The sequence below is a fragment of the Kryptolebias marmoratus genome, linkage group LG15, assembly GCF_001649575.2.
Source record: "Kryptolebias marmoratus isolate JLee-2015 linkage group LG15, ASM164957v2, whole genome shotgun sequence".
Taxonomy (NCBI): domain Eukaryota; kingdom Metazoa; phylum Chordata; class Actinopteri; order Cyprinodontiformes; family Rivulidae; genus Kryptolebias; species Kryptolebias marmoratus.
Genome location: NC_051444.1, coordinates 1,406,918 through 1,425,429, shown reverse-complemented (window position 1 = coordinate 1,425,429; position 18,512 = coordinate 1,406,918). Strand labels below are relative to the sequence as shown.

Sequence of the window (18,512 nt, the reverse complement as noted above, 5' to 3'; positions counted from 1 at the left end):
GATGGTCGGTCAGATGGATGGATGGTTGGATGGATGGAGGGTCAGATGGTTGGATGACCTTCAGGTCCACTCTCCAGCCCTCCTGACGCTCCGACCTTCTCCTGCTTCCTGCAGAACATGCTGGAGCTGCTGGAGGAGTTTCCAAACGGCGCTCCTCCAGATAAAGTCCGCAGCTACATTTTCCAGCTGATCAAAGCCATCAACTGGTGTCACACCAACGAGATCGTTCACCGAGGTGAGGAGCTTCTCCATCAGCAGGTTCTTCTCAGAGGCTCTCCACACAAACCAGATCTTCTCAGAGATCTGCTCGGAATTCATTATCAGACCAGATCAACTCAGACTTTGTCCAAAACCTCTTTAATATAATAAAATCTAAATAAATGAGCTAAAAATGTCATTGGGGCAACTCAAAGTGATCGGATTAATCTACTTTTAGGAATTGTTTTTTAAGTAGAAAGTCTTTTTTACGTTCTTTTATCTAAAAATTTTTATGTTGTTTTTCTGAACATGTATTTGAATAAAGCAGCGATATTAAACCATCTCTGTTCCAGATATCAAGCCAGAAAACCTCCTCATCAGTTCTTCAGATGTTCTCAAACTCTGCGACTTCGGTGAGTTTACAGATAATTATTTCTTTTATACGTTATTCTGTTAAAATTATTAAAAATCTCTTTTCCTGAAGAGCTTTTAGCAGTTTGCTGGTCCTGCTACTTTTAGCTTTACCTCATAGGTTGAATTTTGACTGCATTTTGTACCTTTTAGCTGATGTTTCACTCATTTTATTTTTTATTTCCTTCCTACTTTAAGCTACATTTAGCTGTCAGCTTTTGTTTTAACTTCCTCAGCAAATTTTACTTAAGTTCACTTAAGTTTTTCTCTTGAATCTGTTGTTTGGTTTTCCTGGGCCTGGTTTGTTGTGAGAATTCCCACCTTTAATTTGCCACCTTGTAAGTTTTCTGTCAGACGGATCGGTTCTGCCCCTGGAAAGCTTTTCCATCCAGCACTGCAAACGTTCCCCCAGTGGTGTTTATTTCAGCCGAATCAAAGCCACGTTAATAATAGACTCCTTCCTCCTCTTTGAAACACACTTAAATGTATTAATAGGGGCTTATTTTTCTGCAGCGTTCTAGGTGTGTGTTCCACATTTGGATGAGTATTTGCAAAAATCACACGGTCAGTTAGCGCTGAATAATTGGCTGATGCGATCCCAGTGAGTCAGCTGGGGTGAGATTTGTTTGTTATTCACTGTTGGAGCTGCCGTTCTGTTTATTGTGACTTTTTCCTGCTTAAAATGGACTCTCTGAAGAGCGGTTATCTGACCGCCTGCAGAGACACAACTAATTAGTCCGGTCACATGGCAGAGATAACCGCCGTAACTTTCCAAACGCCCTGAATGTTTAATGGTTCTGCTTCCTGATATTTGGTCGTTAATGAAAGAACGAGCTCTAATTGATTTATTAATTTCCCTCCGGCTCAGGTTTCGCTCGTAACCTGTCTGAAGGAACAGATGCCAACTACACCGAGTACGTCGCCACGAGGTGGTACCGCTCGCCTGAGCTGCTGCTGGGGTGAGTCCGAGCGTGTGTGTGTGTGTGTGTGTGTGTGTGTGTGTGTGTGTGTGTCTACAGAAACCTGCAGGGAAGACGTTCGCTTATTTTAAGTTGCAGTTCTTCTATAAATTGTATAAAAGGAAGACAGAATCCATCATTTCTCCTCATGATGAAACTTTTGATGCTGATTATTTTTGTGTTTTAATGTTTCCGTTTGATTTTAACTACTTTAGCCGTTCATATATTTATACTTTTCAAAATATTTAACTTTATTTTCTCCACATAAACACATTAAGATCTCATCAGTTTCCTGAAAAAAACATTGTTCTCTTTGAAATCTGCTTCAGCTGCTGCCTTTGTTTGTCCTCTTAAGCTACTTTTAGCTTTTAGCTGGCTTTTTGTTACTTTTTTAGCCTTTTGGTCCTTTAAGCGTTTAGTGTTCTGCTTTTTTTAGTTATAATTTAGCTTCAGTTTTTTCAATAACTTCACGCATTTTACTATAAAATGTAATTTCTTTAGTTGCTCTTCTTTCCCCCCAAATTTAAATATGTTACTTCCAGTGTAATAATTTTTAATTTGGGATCAAAGGTCAATAACTGCTGAGTCACTGAAAATAAAAATAAAATCTCAAAGAGGTTTTTCTTTAAAATCTCACCAGAGAAGCTATAAATAATCAGTCTGGTATTATTTTACAAACCGAGATCAAATGTCTTAAATGTCTCCATCTAATGTTTCTGAGCAGAATTAAAGCTGCAGATGACATAAATGAATTTATTTTGGCGGGACTGAGCAGCTTCCTGTTTCATATAATGACCGACAGGAGCATTTTATAAACATTAATTTAACAATCGAACATGAAAGTTTTTAACTCTGGGATCCACAGATTGCAGAAATTTAATTTAATTATATGATTTAATAAAATAAAGTAGAACTAAAGGTTTTTCCCAGTAACTAATTATTTATCGTCCACTCATGAATAAATGAAAAGGCAGCATTTCTGGAAGGGATGCTTGTCGCCCGGCATGACAAAGTTTCAAACAAAAATGTCCCGTGATTGGTTAGAGCTCAGAGTATCTGTTGGGAACGACTCTTAGCGACTACCACGTCACAGATTAGCTTCATGTCTGTGAAAATGACTGAATGAATGAATTATAGCATGAAGAATTACAATTAATGATTAGTTTCTGAGAGTTGCTAACAGACAGACAGTTACATGATCGCCTGCCTTTCAGGGTGAAGAGAAATAAAACCAAAGCTGCACATTTTACCCCACGCAGGTTTTGTGATTTCTCTGTTAATTTAATTTAACTGAGAGATCATTTAATTAAAAAATGAATCTTTGTCTTAAAATAAATTCGAATAAAAAGCTTCAGTCCTTTGATGATTTTGAACCTGAGTTTTTATGTTAATTAGCTCCTTCCTTGCAGCTTCCTCTCCTGACTCTGATCGGGGAAACGTTCAGATATCAGTTAACGTGAGCTGGGATCAAACATACGGTCAGATTTGTTGCGTTGCGTTGCTTCGGTTGTTTCAGCTGCATGAAACGTTCCTCCCCGCTCGGAGACAGCTGAGCGTCATCTAGCCTTGGTGCTGCAGCTTGATTTAGAAAAATACCCTGGAACATTTACTAAGACAGCGTTTGAATGCCTCCCACTCAGATATTCTCTCCCTCCAACACCAGCGCTCCTGCGCTTCTCTGCTGCCAGAACTCTCACCACTTCTCACCAGGATCCTCCGTTCTGTTCCTCCTTCAATCATTACATTCCTGGTTTTATTTCACTCAGTCTGTGCTACCATGAAACACGATCAGGTCCGAACAAATGCTTGGTTTACTTCGTCTTCCTCCTTTATTTTCAGCCGAACATCTAAGGCCGTCGTGTTTGTCCCTTTGAGCGAGCGTCCGCTGATCGAAGGCGTTAATGTGTTTCTGTGCGTCTCAGGGCTCCGTACGGAAAGGCCGTGGACATGTGGTCGGTGGGGTGTATCCTCGGGGAGCTGAGTGACGGACAGCCTCTGTTTCCAGGCGAAAGTGAAATTGATCAGGTTGGTAATGAATCAAAAAGCTGCTGAGCTGAAGAAATACGGCAAAGAAAAAAAGCACCAGTTTTTAACTTAAACATAAAAAAACTGCAGCTCCCTCACAACCTGATGGTATCAGACATTTCCTGTTTCTACTGAGAGCAACTTTCCTGTCAAGCTTCACTTTTATTGATACATCATCAGGATCTGAGCTTCGTCTGCAGTAATGAGGGTGGTGCTCGGGTGAAGAAGGGTTATAACCTTCACCTGTGGACCTGAAAGCAAGACTGAAGAGAGGAGACAGGAATATAAGGAGGGACAGAAGGACTTGTATGGACTAGCAGGCTGGAAAGGATGAGCAGCAGGTTAGGCTTGTTAAAGATAGAAACTGTGATGTTCTAACAAGAGAGAAGATGGAAGGAGAACTTTGAGGAATGAAGAGAATGAAAGGAAAGAAGAGTAGAGGTCATAGAAACTGTGGACCAGGAAGTGGAAAAGGTTAGTGAGGATGAAGAAGAGGAAGACAGTTGGACCTGATGACACCAGAGGAGGGATGGAAATGTCCAGGAGAGATGGCAGAGAGGTTTCTGACTCTATTATTCAACAGCATCTCTGAGAGGGAGAAAACCCCTGAGGAATGGAGGAGAAGTGTGCTGGTGTCAGTCTTTAAGAACAAGACTGATGTTCAGAGTTGGAGCAACTACAGGGGAATGAAGATGATGAAGATCTGGGAGAGAGCTGTGGGAGAGCATCAAGGATCGGCTCTGAGCTCCTTCCTGTTTGCTCTGCTGATGGACAGACTAACAGATGAGGACAGGCAGGAGTCCCCGTGGACTCTGATGTCTGCAGAGGACATCAGGATATGTGAGGAGAACCTGGACAGGTGGAGGGATGAAGACAGACTACCTGTGTGTGAATGAGAGGGAGGCTGCAAGGTCAGAGGTCACAAAGGTGCAGGACTTCATCTGTCCAGGAGGTGAAGAAGAGAGTCCAGGCAGGATGGAGACAAAAGGGTGGCAGGAAAGGTCAAAGGTCAGGTTTCCAGACAGTGGTTAGAGCAGCCATGTTGGATGGTTTGGAGACAGAACAGGAAGTGTCAGAGCTGAAGATGTTGAGGTTGTCCTCGGGAGGGACGAGGATGGACAGGATGAGGAATGAGGACATCAGAGGTCCAGCACAGGTTGAAGGACTGGGAGACAAAGACTGAGACGGTTTGGACATGTCCAGAGGAGGGACAGAAGGATGTTAGAGACAAAGAGGACAGATATGGATGCAGTTAGAGAGGACACAGAAGAAAAAGACGGGACACATCAGAAGTCAGAACGTTTAGCAAATAAAAAAATACTACATTAGTTTGTCTGTCTGTCATATTAATGATAAATAGTCTGATGTTAAGAATTAGTTGCTGTCAGCTCTAAATAAATTTTAAATATTTTTTTTGTGTGTGTGTGATGAGGATAATTTACAGGTTTCTGTGTTTTTATCTCCAGCTCTTCACCATTCAGAAGGTTCTGGGTCCACTTCCTGCAGAACAGATGAAGCTGTTCTACAACAACCCGCGGTTCCACGGGATCAGGGTAGGAAACAGGAGCTCCTCCTCCTCCTCGCCGTTCTGTCTCCTTCCACGCCGTTCTTCTGTGGCAGCGTTCCCAGAACCATGACTGAGTGGATTGCTATGACTCATGAGATAGGTGGTTCAGTTTAGCAGCAAGAGAAAATCTCCCAGAAGACCTTGCAGGATTTTCTGCGTTAGTGTGTGTGTGCGTGCACGTTTCGTGGCTTGTTTATTGAGATCTGGGTGTGATTTGAACTGAGAGCTACTTTTTACAGGCAGAAACATTGACTGCATATAAACAAAGTTCAGGATGGATGCAGATTTGATGTTTGTTTGTGTCCCAGTTTCCTTCAGTTACTCACCCGCAGACGCTGGAGAGGAGGTACCAAGGCATCATGAGCGGCCTGATGTTGGATTTGATGAAGGTAAAAGACAGAAACATCCAAACCTTCGGCTTTCACCTTCATTAATATGCTGGTAAACCTTTGTAGTTGCATAATGAACATGATTTTCTAAATAAATTGTCAGGACTGGGGCTGAGCGTGGCAAACCCAAAACGCAGACTCATAACTAAAAAGAAACAAATTTATTGAAATTAAGAAAAAACAAACCAAATGGCAAAAATCCAAAACTGATAGCAAGGCGAGGCGAGATACAAGGGACGAAGGACATGGAACAAATCAAGAACTGAGGGTAATGAGGTGAAGGCACAGGTGAGTGATAACGAGTGCTGACAGGTGGAGATGGGCGTGGCCGACTGAGGATAAGTGGGGAAAGATGACAGGCACAGAGAACATGAACACAAAGAAACAAACAAAACTGAATCCTGACATAAATACTTAAAATGTGGGGGGGGTTTGTGTGTTTTTTCCCGCAGAATCTGTTGCTGTTGAACCCGACTGAGCGTTATCTCACCGAGCAGAGTTTAAACCATCCGGTCTTTCAGCCTCTGAGGCAGGTGGAGCGAGAGAAATCTTCGCCTGCGTCTCCAAACCCGCCACGCTCCTCCAAGAGGAAAACCCACCACCACGGAGAGAACACGGTTCCAACCAGGTCTGACCACAACTCGACACTTTATTCTTTACTTCTCATTAAATAAAACACAACGCTGCTGTTTTCGGTGCTTTGATTTGTATTTCTGTAAATCCTTGTTTTTCAGTGTTTTCAGTTTGTGTATCAGTAGTTTTCTGTAAGTTATTTCTGCCAGTGTTTTCTGTTCATCTGTGTTTTGGCTCAGTGTTTTCCTGTTTGTCCCGTCACATAAACCTGTCAGCAGTTTGTAGAAACCCTCCCGCCCTCGTTCAGCAGTCGCCTTCCCAGTAGTTCAAAGCTTCTCGTCTTCAAACACATCACCCGTTTTCAAGTTAATGTCAGATTTTAGGATGAGGAATGAATGATGGCTTCTTTCTCCGGTCCTCCAGGAGTCACAACAAGAGTTCGAGTCGTCGCTCCACCAGCAAAGAGTGCTCCAGCCTCCCTCGCCACGGGGACCTCCATCACCTCAGCAACGAGAGTTTCCTGAACGGCAACAAGCCGGCTCCGTCCAGCTTGAGCCCGACTCTCCACCCGAAGGCGCAGTACTTGTCCCAGACGCTGAACCGCTCTGCCTCCTCCAACAAAGACCTGGCGAACAACAACCTGCCGCACCTCCTCAGTCCCAAAGAAGCAAAAAACAAAACCGAGTTTGATTTCAGTCTGGGCCCGTCCACCAAGTTAACGGATCAGGGACACGGGGCGAAGTACAGCCTCAGTAAACCAAGCTCGTCTCGCTCTCAGCAGCAGCAGCAACAACAACAACAACAACAACAGCAACAGGCCGGCCGACACAACTTCCTGGAAAATAAAACCAACACACTGCAGTCTGGAGCAGAGAAACAACATGGCCGCCATGCACACAGCATGGCCGACTCCGCCCACGGGTCCATGTCCTCTTCTTCTAAAAGTTCAGCCTCTTATCTCAGCCTGTCCAAGAGCCACGGGGCTCTGAGCGACGCCAAATCTGTGGGGAACCTCAGCGATGGGCGCCTTCATCCCGACGACCCGAATGCCAACACAGCAGCTGTTCCCGGACCCGGACCCGGGGCCCGGTTCTTTCCTGCCAGCTGTTTAGACCTCAACGCCCCTCCAGGTCCTCCAGGGCCCCCCGGCAGCCCGTCTGCCCGCCACAGCGATCGGTCCGGGCACAGCCCCGCCTCTCGGAGCAGCGGGAATGTCCGCATGGAGAGCAGCACTCTGGACTCCTCATCCCGACACAAATCCAGGCATAAATCTTTGGCACCAGGTAAGTCCAAGAGGCTCTTCAGACTGCAAGTGGTCCTGCTGAGTTCAACGCTGCTCAGACAGTCTGTGATTGACAGCTCATTATAACTCACAGTGACCACAGCAGGTCCAAAAACAAGCAGAACAAAAATTAACCCAACAAAAAAGAAATCCTCCCATACAGCATCCTGTAATCCAGGGGTCTCCAATCCTGGTCCTGGAGGGTCACTATCCTGCATATTTTACCTGTTTCCTGCTCCAACACACCTGATTCATGGTTAAATCGCCTCTTCATGTTCTGCAGAAGCCTGTTAATCAGCCGTTGATTTAAATCAGGTGTGTTGGAGCAGAGGAACAAGTAAAACCTGCAGGATGGAGGCCCTGAGGACCAGGATTGGAGACCTCTGCTGTAATCCATTCTGAATAATAAAATCCAGAAAAACTGACATTGATAATATAAAAGAATTTTGATAAACAAGTCATTAAAACAAAAAACTGTAAATTCAGATTATTCCAGAGGAGTCTGAGAGTCAGTTTTATCTATAAATGACAAATTTCCACTTCAGCCTTTTTGTCTTTTTCAGTTTTATGGTCAGCAACACAGCTCAGTCTCTTTTAACAAAAACTAATTTAAAAAGATCTGAAAACACATGTATTAAAAGTCACCTTCTTCATCCACTGGTTCCTCAGAAACCAGAGGATGAAACCGCTGACTTTTAACTCTTTCTTTTCCAGAAGATGCTGGCGCTCCGGAGCTTTTGGACCCGGGAGGACCGGCGATGCCCACCACCCACACTCTGCCGTCTCCTCATGAGTCCTATCATTACGGACTGGGCTACACCTCCCCCTTCTCCTCTCAGCAGCGACCACAGCGGCACTCCATGTACGTGAGGAGGGAGCGCCATCGGACGCATGCGGTCGACAGCGGCATGGCGGGCCTGCCTCCGCCCGGGCAGATGATCCCGACGAGAGCCAGCAGCCTGCAGCTTCTGTCCCCGCAGCTGCAGCACCGGACCACCCTGACCGGACACTCAGTGAGCTCCTCCAGAGAAGACTGCACCGACGACATGACGAGGGTTAGTGAGCACACGGATACATGATGTTATCTGGTACTTCCTTTTTTTTAGGAGATGTTCCCGTCTCCGTGGTAACAACACAACTCTCGTTGTGTTGGAAATAAGTCCTTTTCCACATTTTGTCTCGTTCCAACCACAAACTTCAAGCTTTTTACAAGGATTTTAGGTCACAGACCAACACAAAGAAGCACAGAACTGTGAAGTGGAGGAAAAATTAGCTTTTAAAATTCAGTTCAGGTAGAAGTCTGAAAAGTGTGTGGTGCGTTTGTAGTTGGCCCGACTGAGTCGGTACTTTGTAGAACCACGTTTCACTCACAGCTGTAAGTCCTTCGGGCTTGGTCTCCACCAGCTTTTACATCTTCTTCAGCTCAGTCTGAGCAGTTTTTAAGTCCTGTCACAGATTCTCAGCTGGATTCAGGTTCTGGACTTGGACCGGACCATTCTAACTCATGAGCATGCTTTAATCCAGGGGTGTCCAGTCCTGGTCCTGGAGGGCCGCTGTCCTGCAGGTTTTAGATGTTTCTCTGCTTTCACACACCTGATCTGAATGACTGAGTGATTAACAGGCTTCTGCAGAACTTGGGAAACATCTAAAACCTGCAGGATAGTGGCCCTCCAGGACCAGGATTGGACACCACTGCTTTAATCTGACCCGTTCCATTGTAGCTGTGGTTGTTGTCCTGCTGGAAGCTCCGTCTCTAATCCTCTGCAGCCTCTAACAGGTTTCCTTCCAGGACTGTCCCATATTTAGCTGTATTATTCTTCCTATCATTTATGACCATCTGTCTCTGCTGAAGAAAAGCATCCCCTCAGCATGATGCTGCCACCACCGTGCTTCACAGTGAGGATGTTCAGGCGTTACTTTTCTTCTCACCACTCTTCCATAAAGGCCAGATTTGTGGACTAATAGTCGTCCTGTGGACAGATTGTCCCACCTGAGCTTCTTGGCTGCTTCTCTTCTTGTCTCAGTTTACTTCGGCGGCCATGTTTGTAGTTCTGTAGTTGTGCTGATAACCCTGAGTGTAAAGCCATAACCCTGCTTTACACTGAACAACTTTCTCCCTGGCCTGCCTGCTAGTTCAGGGTATCAGAGGACAAATATACATTTATTTTTTTGTAAAAAAACAAAATAATTAAAAACTTTGAATCATTTTCCTTCCACTTCGTAATAAAGCTGCAGTTTGTGTTGGTCTGTCACAGAAAATCCCAGTAAAATAATTTAAAGTTTGTGGTTGAAACGAGACAAAACGTGGAGAAATTCAAGGCTCTGAGGCTCAACACTTAAATCCTTTATTAGTTCAAACATTGTGATGAATTTTGGTGCACATTACTGTTTGTCAGATTGTTGGAACCTTTTGATTTTTGAGTCATCAGGTGAAGGAATTGGACATTTTAACAAATATTACTGCAACATGTTTGCAACCATCTCATGTCTGCAGGTAAACTTCACACCTGCCTGCAGTCAGAACTTCTACTAATACATCTGTTGAGGAAAATCCACAGATAATTACATTTCTTTAAACCTGCTTCAGCTCACTGACGTGAAATGTAAATAGTTTTTTTTTAAAAAAGGTTTTTTTCCTTTCTGTGTGCACCAAACTGAGCCGGTGCGAGCGTGTGTGTGTGTGTGTGTGTGTTTCCCGAGCTGATGTGTGTGTAGGGCCGTCGCTGTCACGTTATCATTGCCTCTGCTTCATTGCTGCTTCTCCAGTCTGCTTTGACCTGCGCCTGTCCGTCTTCCCAACAGAGTGAGCAGCCCCCTAAAGACATGAGCCACCCTTGTGCCCCCATCAAAGACTCTACGAGGGACAACTCAGCTGCTTTTCATACGCAGCGCTCTAAAAACGAGGTCCGACCCACCCAGCACAAAGTCTGCTGCTTTCTGTTTAGATTCAGGCCAAAGCTTCACCGCATGTTGTCGCTGTTATAAATGTAACCTCACTGAGAAGCTCTCTGTGTTGATGCAAAGACAAGCGGGATTATCAGACACAAATCTGAAGATACGGAGGAACTTTCTGCGTTTACTCATTACCGTGGTGTGTATTTTTCTCAGGTCGGCATGTATCACGACCCTCACGGTGACGACGGAGGCTCCTCCAAGGAGAACCGCATGATCTTCACCGAGTCCATGCCTCGAAGAGTCGGCAGCTTCTACAGAGGTAAGGAGCAGGAATCCCAAAATAAAGGCAAGCAAAAGCAATGACCTCACAGAGCTCAGCGTCCGAGCAAAGATGGAGGATTTAAACCTGTAAGACTCCACGGCTTCACTGTGAATTAAACATCAGCTCCGGGTTCAAACAGGCGACACGACGCTGCTCAGACTTACAGGGACCACAGCGGGTCCAAAAACAATCAGAACAAACATTAAACTGGAAAGAAACTCACCAGTACGTCTTGTAAAAACTAGAAAAACTAACATTTATTCCTCAAAGGAGTTGAAAACCAGCTTATTAAAACTTTTAATCAACAAAAAAAAAGTAATTTCATGTTTTTCTTAAGGAATCTTGTTTAATCACCTTCAATTAGTGAACAGCTGAGCAGACGTTTTTCTTTTTTTACCCTGAGACATCCAGGTAATAACTGACGTGACACAGCTTGGGTGGGGGTCCAGGTTCCAAGCAGGACATCCTCCAGCTCGGCTCGGGACGGGTTGTGTTCAGACTAATAAATGTTTGCATATAAATCAATCCCTCCAGGATTTCACGGGCATTATTTGTGATTATTGCTAAAATGCCTGATTTTGCGGACATTTTCCTAAAAGTTGCGTTTTTTTGTTTTTTTTTACTAAAATCAATAAAGAACCATAACTTTTAATATCTAAACCAAAAATACTTCCTAGTTTTGTAAGATAATCACCAACAAACATTGACATTCTCAAAAGGTGCTTTATTTGAGAACTTTGATAGCTTCTAAACTGACATTCATGAGCATTTCTGGATTGTCCCTGGTCTGCAGCTCTCCTCACATGTTTTGCAGACACAAAGTGTTTGTCGATGCGTTTATGTTCCATGATTACACTGCAGGACGTGCAAAACAGCTGCAGCTGGGGAGGAAACTGGTTTGCTGAAATCTTTGTGGGCAAATGTGAAGCATTAGCGGCCATTTTGGCTTCGGTCGCTGCTCCTGCACGCTCCCGGCATTCTGATGTTAACAGGAAGTGACATCACGTGTCTTCTTCCTGAGTTATTTGGGCTTATTTTGTATTCCACGCTACACAAACCCACAAAGAAGAGACTAGACAGCAGAAACGGTGGCGAATCACTTTAGAAACAATAAATATTGGGTTAAAGTTGCGATTTTGCGGGGTTTGCTTGATTTTGCGTTAATAGTTGCGATCGCAACATCGTGAAATCCTGGAGGGTCTGATAAAAGGGGTCTGAAAAGGCTCCTTTAAGCGTATTTGGTCTGAGCGCAGTTCTGGCCTGTATTTAGTGCGACACAAAGCCCTTTTTTCTTCCTGACCCTCAGCTCAGAAAAGTAAAGAGGCTGGATTTTGTTGTAAAACGCTCAGAACAGACTTTCCCATCAAACACAAGTCAGTAAAATGTGCAGAAATGCATCGTTTCAGTCGTGTTCTCTCCTCCCTGTCTCTCTTCAGTCCCCTCCCCCAGACCGGATAACTCCTCTTCTTTCCACGAAGGTGTTGGTCAGGGGCGAGGCCCGGTCGGACCCGTCGTCTCCGGTGACCCGGGCGGCATGACGAACCACTCCAAGCGCCAGACGGCTTTCGATTGGTGAGGATTGTTGACACGTCACGTTTAGGTGATCCTTCATCAGACGGAAGGTCTGAGCTCCAATGTTTACTTCTTAATTTCCTAAAACATGGAAGACTGAATTCTCCGTTATTTTTATCTCTCTCTCTCATGAAAGACATCATAACGATCTGGTGGCGTTCAATAAATACAAACCTGTTATTTTATTTATTTAAACAGCGTTTTCTTTGGTCATGATTACGTTTTTTCAAGTTTTTGGCTCAATAATTACATCATTTCCAGCCCTTCAGTTTTATTTTTTGTTTTTTCTCCCTGTATATGTTTATGCTGGAGCCACAAACATTAATAAAGCTGGTAATTACGTGAAACCTTTGCCCGTGTGTTCTGCAGGACAGCTGCAGAGGCGATGGTCATGAACCCCCCGGAGCCCACCAAAGAGAAGGAAAAACAAGGCTTCTTCAAGTCCATTAAAAAGAAAAAGAAAAAGACACAAATAGTAAGCTCTTTAACCCTAACCCAGCATTTATTAAAGTATATTTGAGCATTTAGTTCAGTATGTTTCTGTGATAAAAACCTAAAGGGTGATTCTGATTCTTTATAACGAGGCTCTTATTGTCATATCGTCTGCAATCATTCCTAACGATGGTAATAATAACAGACTCTGCAGGGTATTGGCTGGAAACATAATGAAATACAATCACAACAAACATTCAGACAGATTCTATTAAAAAAAAAGAGACGATGAAAGTAAACGGCACAATTATTACCCAAATGTCAAGATTTCAGCTGAACTCAGATCTACTTTTTGTAGAAGGGAAACACATTTTTATCTGCTAAAACAAGACGAGGAGACTGAATTTAATAATTATAAATGATAAAGGGTGATGAACAGATTTCAGTTTAGCCACAGCCGTTTAAAAAATAATGTGACATCATGATTACTTTGCTAAGACCTTTTTATTTTCTCTTCTAGTTTAATATTTGTGCCAAGGTATGTAGATTTTAATTATTTTCTTTCCTGACTGGACGCACGTTTACATTAAGACATTAAGACGATGACCTTCATGAAACAGGGACGGTACAGATAACAGAAACCAGAGGAGGAAAATAAATAAAATTCATACAGAAAGATCTAGAAACAGGAAAACTGTTGAGCATTCAGAGAATTATCAGGATCTGTTCACTTTTCTTCTGTATTAATCAAATAAATGAGCCATTATTGATGATTTTTGCTCAGTGTTAAGGGCTGTGGATCAGCTGCTGCCGCAGGTTTTATTTTATTTGTTTGATTCTGTGCTGAAAGTTGTGGCTGTGCATCTTCTGCTCCACAGACCGACATGGAGGACGGCAGGAATCCCAGCATCAAGAAAAGCCTTTTCCCCCTCTTTAGCTCTAAGAATAGCTTAAAGCACAACTCGGCTGTGAAAGTCCTGCCCGTAGTGGCGTCGCCTCTGGTTCAGCACCAGCCCGCTGCGCCGTACCCCGCCTCTCCAGTAATCTCACTTCCACCCTCCAGCTGCATGCCAACCTGCACCAAGCTGCTTCCAGATCCGCTCAGATCTGTCCTGCTTCCTTCCACCAGCTGAAACTGCCAGCTTTCTGTGCATCCATTTGTCTTTTGCTCTGATGAATGCAGACGCAGTCGCCGTGCGCTCACGTTGCATTGTGCGGCCCAGATGTCATGCTGCGGTGTGTCCCGTTTGTGACGCCTCCTTGTTCACATCAGCCCGGCGGTCATTAACATCTTTAACGCACAGGAACTCGCTCAGACCGAAGCTTTGGTTTGTTCAATCCAGTTCAAGGCTTTGAGCTCAGAACTGAAGCAAGAATCGACTTTACTTCGAATTAAATCTACTTCTTAGCATTTCTACGGCTTTAAGTGTCAGCCAGAAGCCCAGGCAGCCATGTTTCTGGATCTTACAATGATTAGCAGAAAATAAAAAGAGTAAAGTAAAAAGTAGGATTCCTTAAAGGAATGCATATCACCCGCCATTTCTCATGCAAAGCATTGAAACTAAAATCTGTCAGAGGACGTGTTCTCGGTGACTCTCAGCTACTACCAGGCCAAGTTTTAGCTCAATAACTTCAAAAATGACTGACTTTGAGTCATGTTTTTCTTCACTAAAGTCAATTAGCTGGGGCGGCCATCTTGAATTAGAGGCCTACACCTTAGAAACGAGGATTTTTGGTAAAAGAGTTCTGAAAAAAGTTTCACCCAGAGGAAAGTTAAGGCCTGAAACATCATTCTGCCACACAAAAATATCAGAATATTTACTCTAAAAACAGTCATAAATCGGTATTTTGTTGTCTTGTTTTACTAAAATAAGAGTTATTTAATTTTCTTTGACATGTAAGATAAAGTTAATTTATTTAATACAAGTTTTATGCTTTTTATTTGACAAAATATCACTTTTGACTGAACTGTTTATAGAATAACCCTGAAAGTAGTTTAAACAGCAAACAATACAGAAATGATGTTTTCTGTGAAAATCCAGTTTGACTAACAGTAGCAGAACAGCAGCTAAAGGCTAACAGCAGCTGAAAGCTAACACTGGCAGAACAGCAGCTAAAAGCTAACACTAGCAGAACAGCAGCTAAAAGCTAACAGTAGCCGAAGGAGACAAAAACAGAGGAAGCAGCTGAAGTTTTTGAAGGAATTGAAGAGATCTTCGTGGATTTTTATGGGGAAGATTTATGTAAAAAAAGTTAAATTCTTAAAAAGTATAAAAGTTATAAAAACTGAAACACCACGACAGCTATCAGCTGAACGAGCCGAAGGTTTTAACACGTTAACGGCTAAAATAAGGCGAAAGCAGCAGTGAGAACACCGACTCTGCGTTCCTCTGCTCCATGCTGGGATGATTTAGCTCTTTATTTTATTTTATTTTACAGTTTGTTTTGGAGGTTTTATGGACCTGGTAGATCTTTTCCTGCAGAAATCCGTTAATAATTACTAATCATCATCATCACTGACATGCTGTGTGTCGCTGCAGCAGGTGTGCATGTCCACCACTGCCAGAGACGTGACTCAAACCTTTACATTTACTAAGTGAACCATTTTTAATAATATCTGTGCGGTTGTGCTTTCTTTGATCGTCAGGTTACCGGAAACGGACAGGAACACCTGTCCCTCCAGAGGAGCTCCAAGTCGTCCTCTCACCACAGCAGCCGGCGGAAAAACCGCGAGCGATCCCGGGACAGGGACCGGGACCGGGACCAGAGCAGGGACAGGGACAGGGAGAGAGAAAACAAACGAGAACGGGAGAGAGAGAGGGAGAGGGGGAGGGACAGGGACAGAGTCTCTGACTGGCCTCAGGACAAACAGGTGGACTCTCACTCCCAGGTACCTGCTTCGCTCTGAAGTATTTGATGTCCTGTTTGGATCATTTCATGTGTTATTTGGGTCATGAGAGAAACAATAAATACCCTCACCTGTTCAGCTGCTGGTTAGCCAATCAGATGGCAGCGATGAAGACGAGCTGCTGAAGCTCAAACCGGCAGAAACTCTGAATGTGGTCTGGTTGTTGGTTTGAGTACTGATCTACACACAACCATCTCTGGGGTGTAAAGAGAGAAAACATCCAGAGAGCAGAAGTTGTGGACAAAGACAGAAATAGATCCAATAACCACAACATGTCCAGCCTTGAAGCAGATGGTCCACAGGAGGAGAAGACCACCCCAGGTGCCACTTCCTGTCAGCTGAGGACAGTTCCCACAGGTTCTCCAATCTGGACAGTAAGAGGCTGGAGACATTTCCTGGTCCGATGGGTTCGGGTCAAACCTCAGCCAACAACCTTGCCACATTCAGAGTCACTTAAACCTCCTTCCTCCCGGTTTGAGCTTCAGCAGCTCATCTTCATCACGTCTATCAGATGCTGCCGTCTGATTGGCTGATGAGCTCTCTGTGTTAACGAGCAGCCTAATAAAATGTTTCATGGCTGTAATCTTTCCCTCCTCCAGAGCCAACCACTGAAGTCCCTTCGAAGGCTCCTTCATCTCTCCCCCTCCTCCTCGAGCCAAGGACAGCCTCCTCCTCCTCCTCCTGACCTGCGCTTCCAAGCCCCCCTCCCCAACCCGCCTCAGCCCTCCTCCAAGCTGGGCTACTCCGAGAGCCGAGGCCACACGGAGAGCCGGGGCCACTCGGGGGTCAGCAGCTCCGGCCAGCCGAAGAACCGCAAGGCCAGCTACCCCTTACCGGGTCAGATCGAGTCCAGCTGGCACGTGTCCGCCTTACAGCGAGTGGAGGGGGCTCAGTTCACCCCGGAGCAGCTGGGGATCAAACCGGGTCAGAACGGACCGACGTTTACCCGCGCCTCCCGCACAAGGATGCCAAATCTCAACGACCTGAAGGAGACTGCTCTGTAACCTGCTCTGTCCTGGAGGTTTCTGGGTTGAAACCTTCCCACAGTTCTTCGTCGGTTTCCTGTAACTGGAGGCCAAACATCCGTAACGATGTCGTTCAGTGAGATAAATCAAGGACAGACCTGGACCTTCTCAGGATTCTGGTCCTGCAGCAGAAGAAGTTGATGTTGGTGGCCTCTGTGGCCTTTCTGCTGCCACCTTCTGCTCACACGACGCTACTGCAACAAGTGGCCAATAAACTCGAAGGGTTTTCAAACTCTGATATTTGATAACAAAAAAACAAAAGAGAGAAAGATTTATATCATTATTTATTAAATATTTATGTTTTAAAATCAAGGATATAAGCTATAAATGACACAGTATGTAGGGAATATAAGATAATTTAGGATTAAATGTGTAATTGCAAGAGCTTTAGTTTCGACACAGAGATGAATAGATATTTACGTGTTGATAACATAATATGTCAAGAAGAATATTTATTAATGATGAATGTCCCTTTTTTGGTTATATATGATGTTTTAACATAGTTTTCTTTATGTTGTGTTATTTTTACAATATTTTTCGGTTGGTTTTATCTAATTTAAGAAAAGAAAAATGATGAAAACCTGAATCTCTGACGTCACGGTGGTAGGTCTCTCCATCCTCTTCATGACATCCGTTCTGTGACACGCAGATCCGTGTTTACATCCAGTTGTTGTCCGAACACCGCGTGTCACACTTTTTTAAAATTCAGCCACTTTTTCGGTTCTCTTAACTGTGAAAACAGCTCCGAGCTGCCATTTTGAGTTCTTCTGGAGCCATCCAGAGAGAGACGACACGATGTACAGCTTTGAAGATTGATGCAAAAACCTCATTTACCACCGATAAGAGCTTAAAGGGAGAAGTCTGGGTTTACTTCTGCTTACTGTCCAGAAAAAAAACATCCTTTTTGAGTGTTTTTGTCCCAACGACTGCCTGAAAATGAATAATCAGAGCCGAGGAAGTGAAACTTTTCCAAAAACAAACAGAATGCTTATCGCCCGCCACCTTTAATGCCGGAGTTTGAAACTAAAATCGTCTCCTGTTGAAAAAAGAAAATGTCATGTTTGAGCTCTCAGATGACTCTCAGCTACTACCACATTTTAGCTCAAATTACCAGATTTGCAGCCAAGCTTGATTCCCAATGGCGGCCACAGACACAGACACAGGCACTTACATGATTGCCCGCCTGTCATGGTGGCATGCAATAAAAGCGTTAAGGGTTGATGGATCTGTTCTGGTGACTCAGAGCGATAAGCCCGGACTTCTTCTGTCATGTCTGTTTACATCTTCAGCGCCCGTGCCATCGACTTTTTGTAAACACCTTTTTGTAAACGTTGTTTTGTAAACGCAAGTTTTTATTTACTCATTTTCAGCAGTCATGATCAGGGATGATTGTTTCTTAAAGCATTTACTTGTTGTCCTAAAAACCTGAAGCAAACACTATTTGTGGCCTCAGCAAAGAATGAAACGTTTGTCTGCTGGAAACAGAATTTGGCCTGATTTAAAAAAAAAAGAGAGATCTGACTGGAAGCAATAACACTGAGGCTCAAAGGGACCCAAAGGTAAATAAAGCACAGAGGATTTCCTGCAGAAAAAGTGAAAAACAAACAAACAAACATCTGATTTCTCCCTGAACATGACTCCGAACACACGCTGATGTTTGGACCCTTGGTGAAGACGAAGCTTGCCTTGTTAGAGACCCGAAGCCTTACGCTCAGCTCACTGACTCAACGCTGCTGATGGAAACAGGCTTCAGCGACACACACACACACACACACACTGTTCCCAAATATGAATGTGACTCCTCAAACATTGTTTCTTTTCTCATTGAGCTGTTTTCCACTTCTGACAGGGTGTAAATAGAAATAACAGAGTGTATCTATACTGACCATAATTTAAATATGATAGGGTCTCATAATAAATACCACCTGTACATTTTTGAACGCCTCGTATGTTT

General features: G+C 44.0%; 1 protein-coding gene across 4 annotated transcripts; it reads left to right on the top strand.

The window, feature by feature from the left end:
• The first annotated feature begins 27 nt into the window (after window positions 1–27).
• cdkl5 (cyclin-dependent kinase-like 5) lies at window positions 28–18,498 on the top strand. Of its 4 annotated transcripts, none has more exons than XM_017440472.3 (16): window positions 28–235; window positions 552–611; window positions 1,478–1,568; window positions 3,491–3,593; window positions 5,060–5,146; window positions 5,469–5,549; window positions 6,002–6,177; window positions 6,546–7,405; window positions 8,119–8,459; window positions 10,207–10,308; window positions 10,513–10,618; window positions 12,100–12,193; window positions 12,563–12,668; window positions 13,504–13,665; window positions 15,273–15,515; window positions 16,133–18,498. In XM_017440472.3, exons 1-16 carry the CDS (start codon window positions 118–120, stop codon window positions 16,535–16,537), a joined length of 3,135 nt encoding a protein of 1,044 aa, XP_017295961.1. In that variant the 5' UTR covers window positions 28–117; the 3' UTR covers window positions 16,538–18,498. The 4 variants fall into 4 exon arrangements, with proteins under 4 accessions (XP_017295961.1, XP_017295959.1, XP_024858381.1 ...); XM_017440470.3 differs by having other exon boundaries at window positions 12,058–12,193; XM_025002613.2 differs by lacking the exon at window positions 10,207–10,308 and having other exon boundaries at window positions 12,058–12,193.
• Window positions 18,499–18,512: the final 14 nt, after the last annotated feature.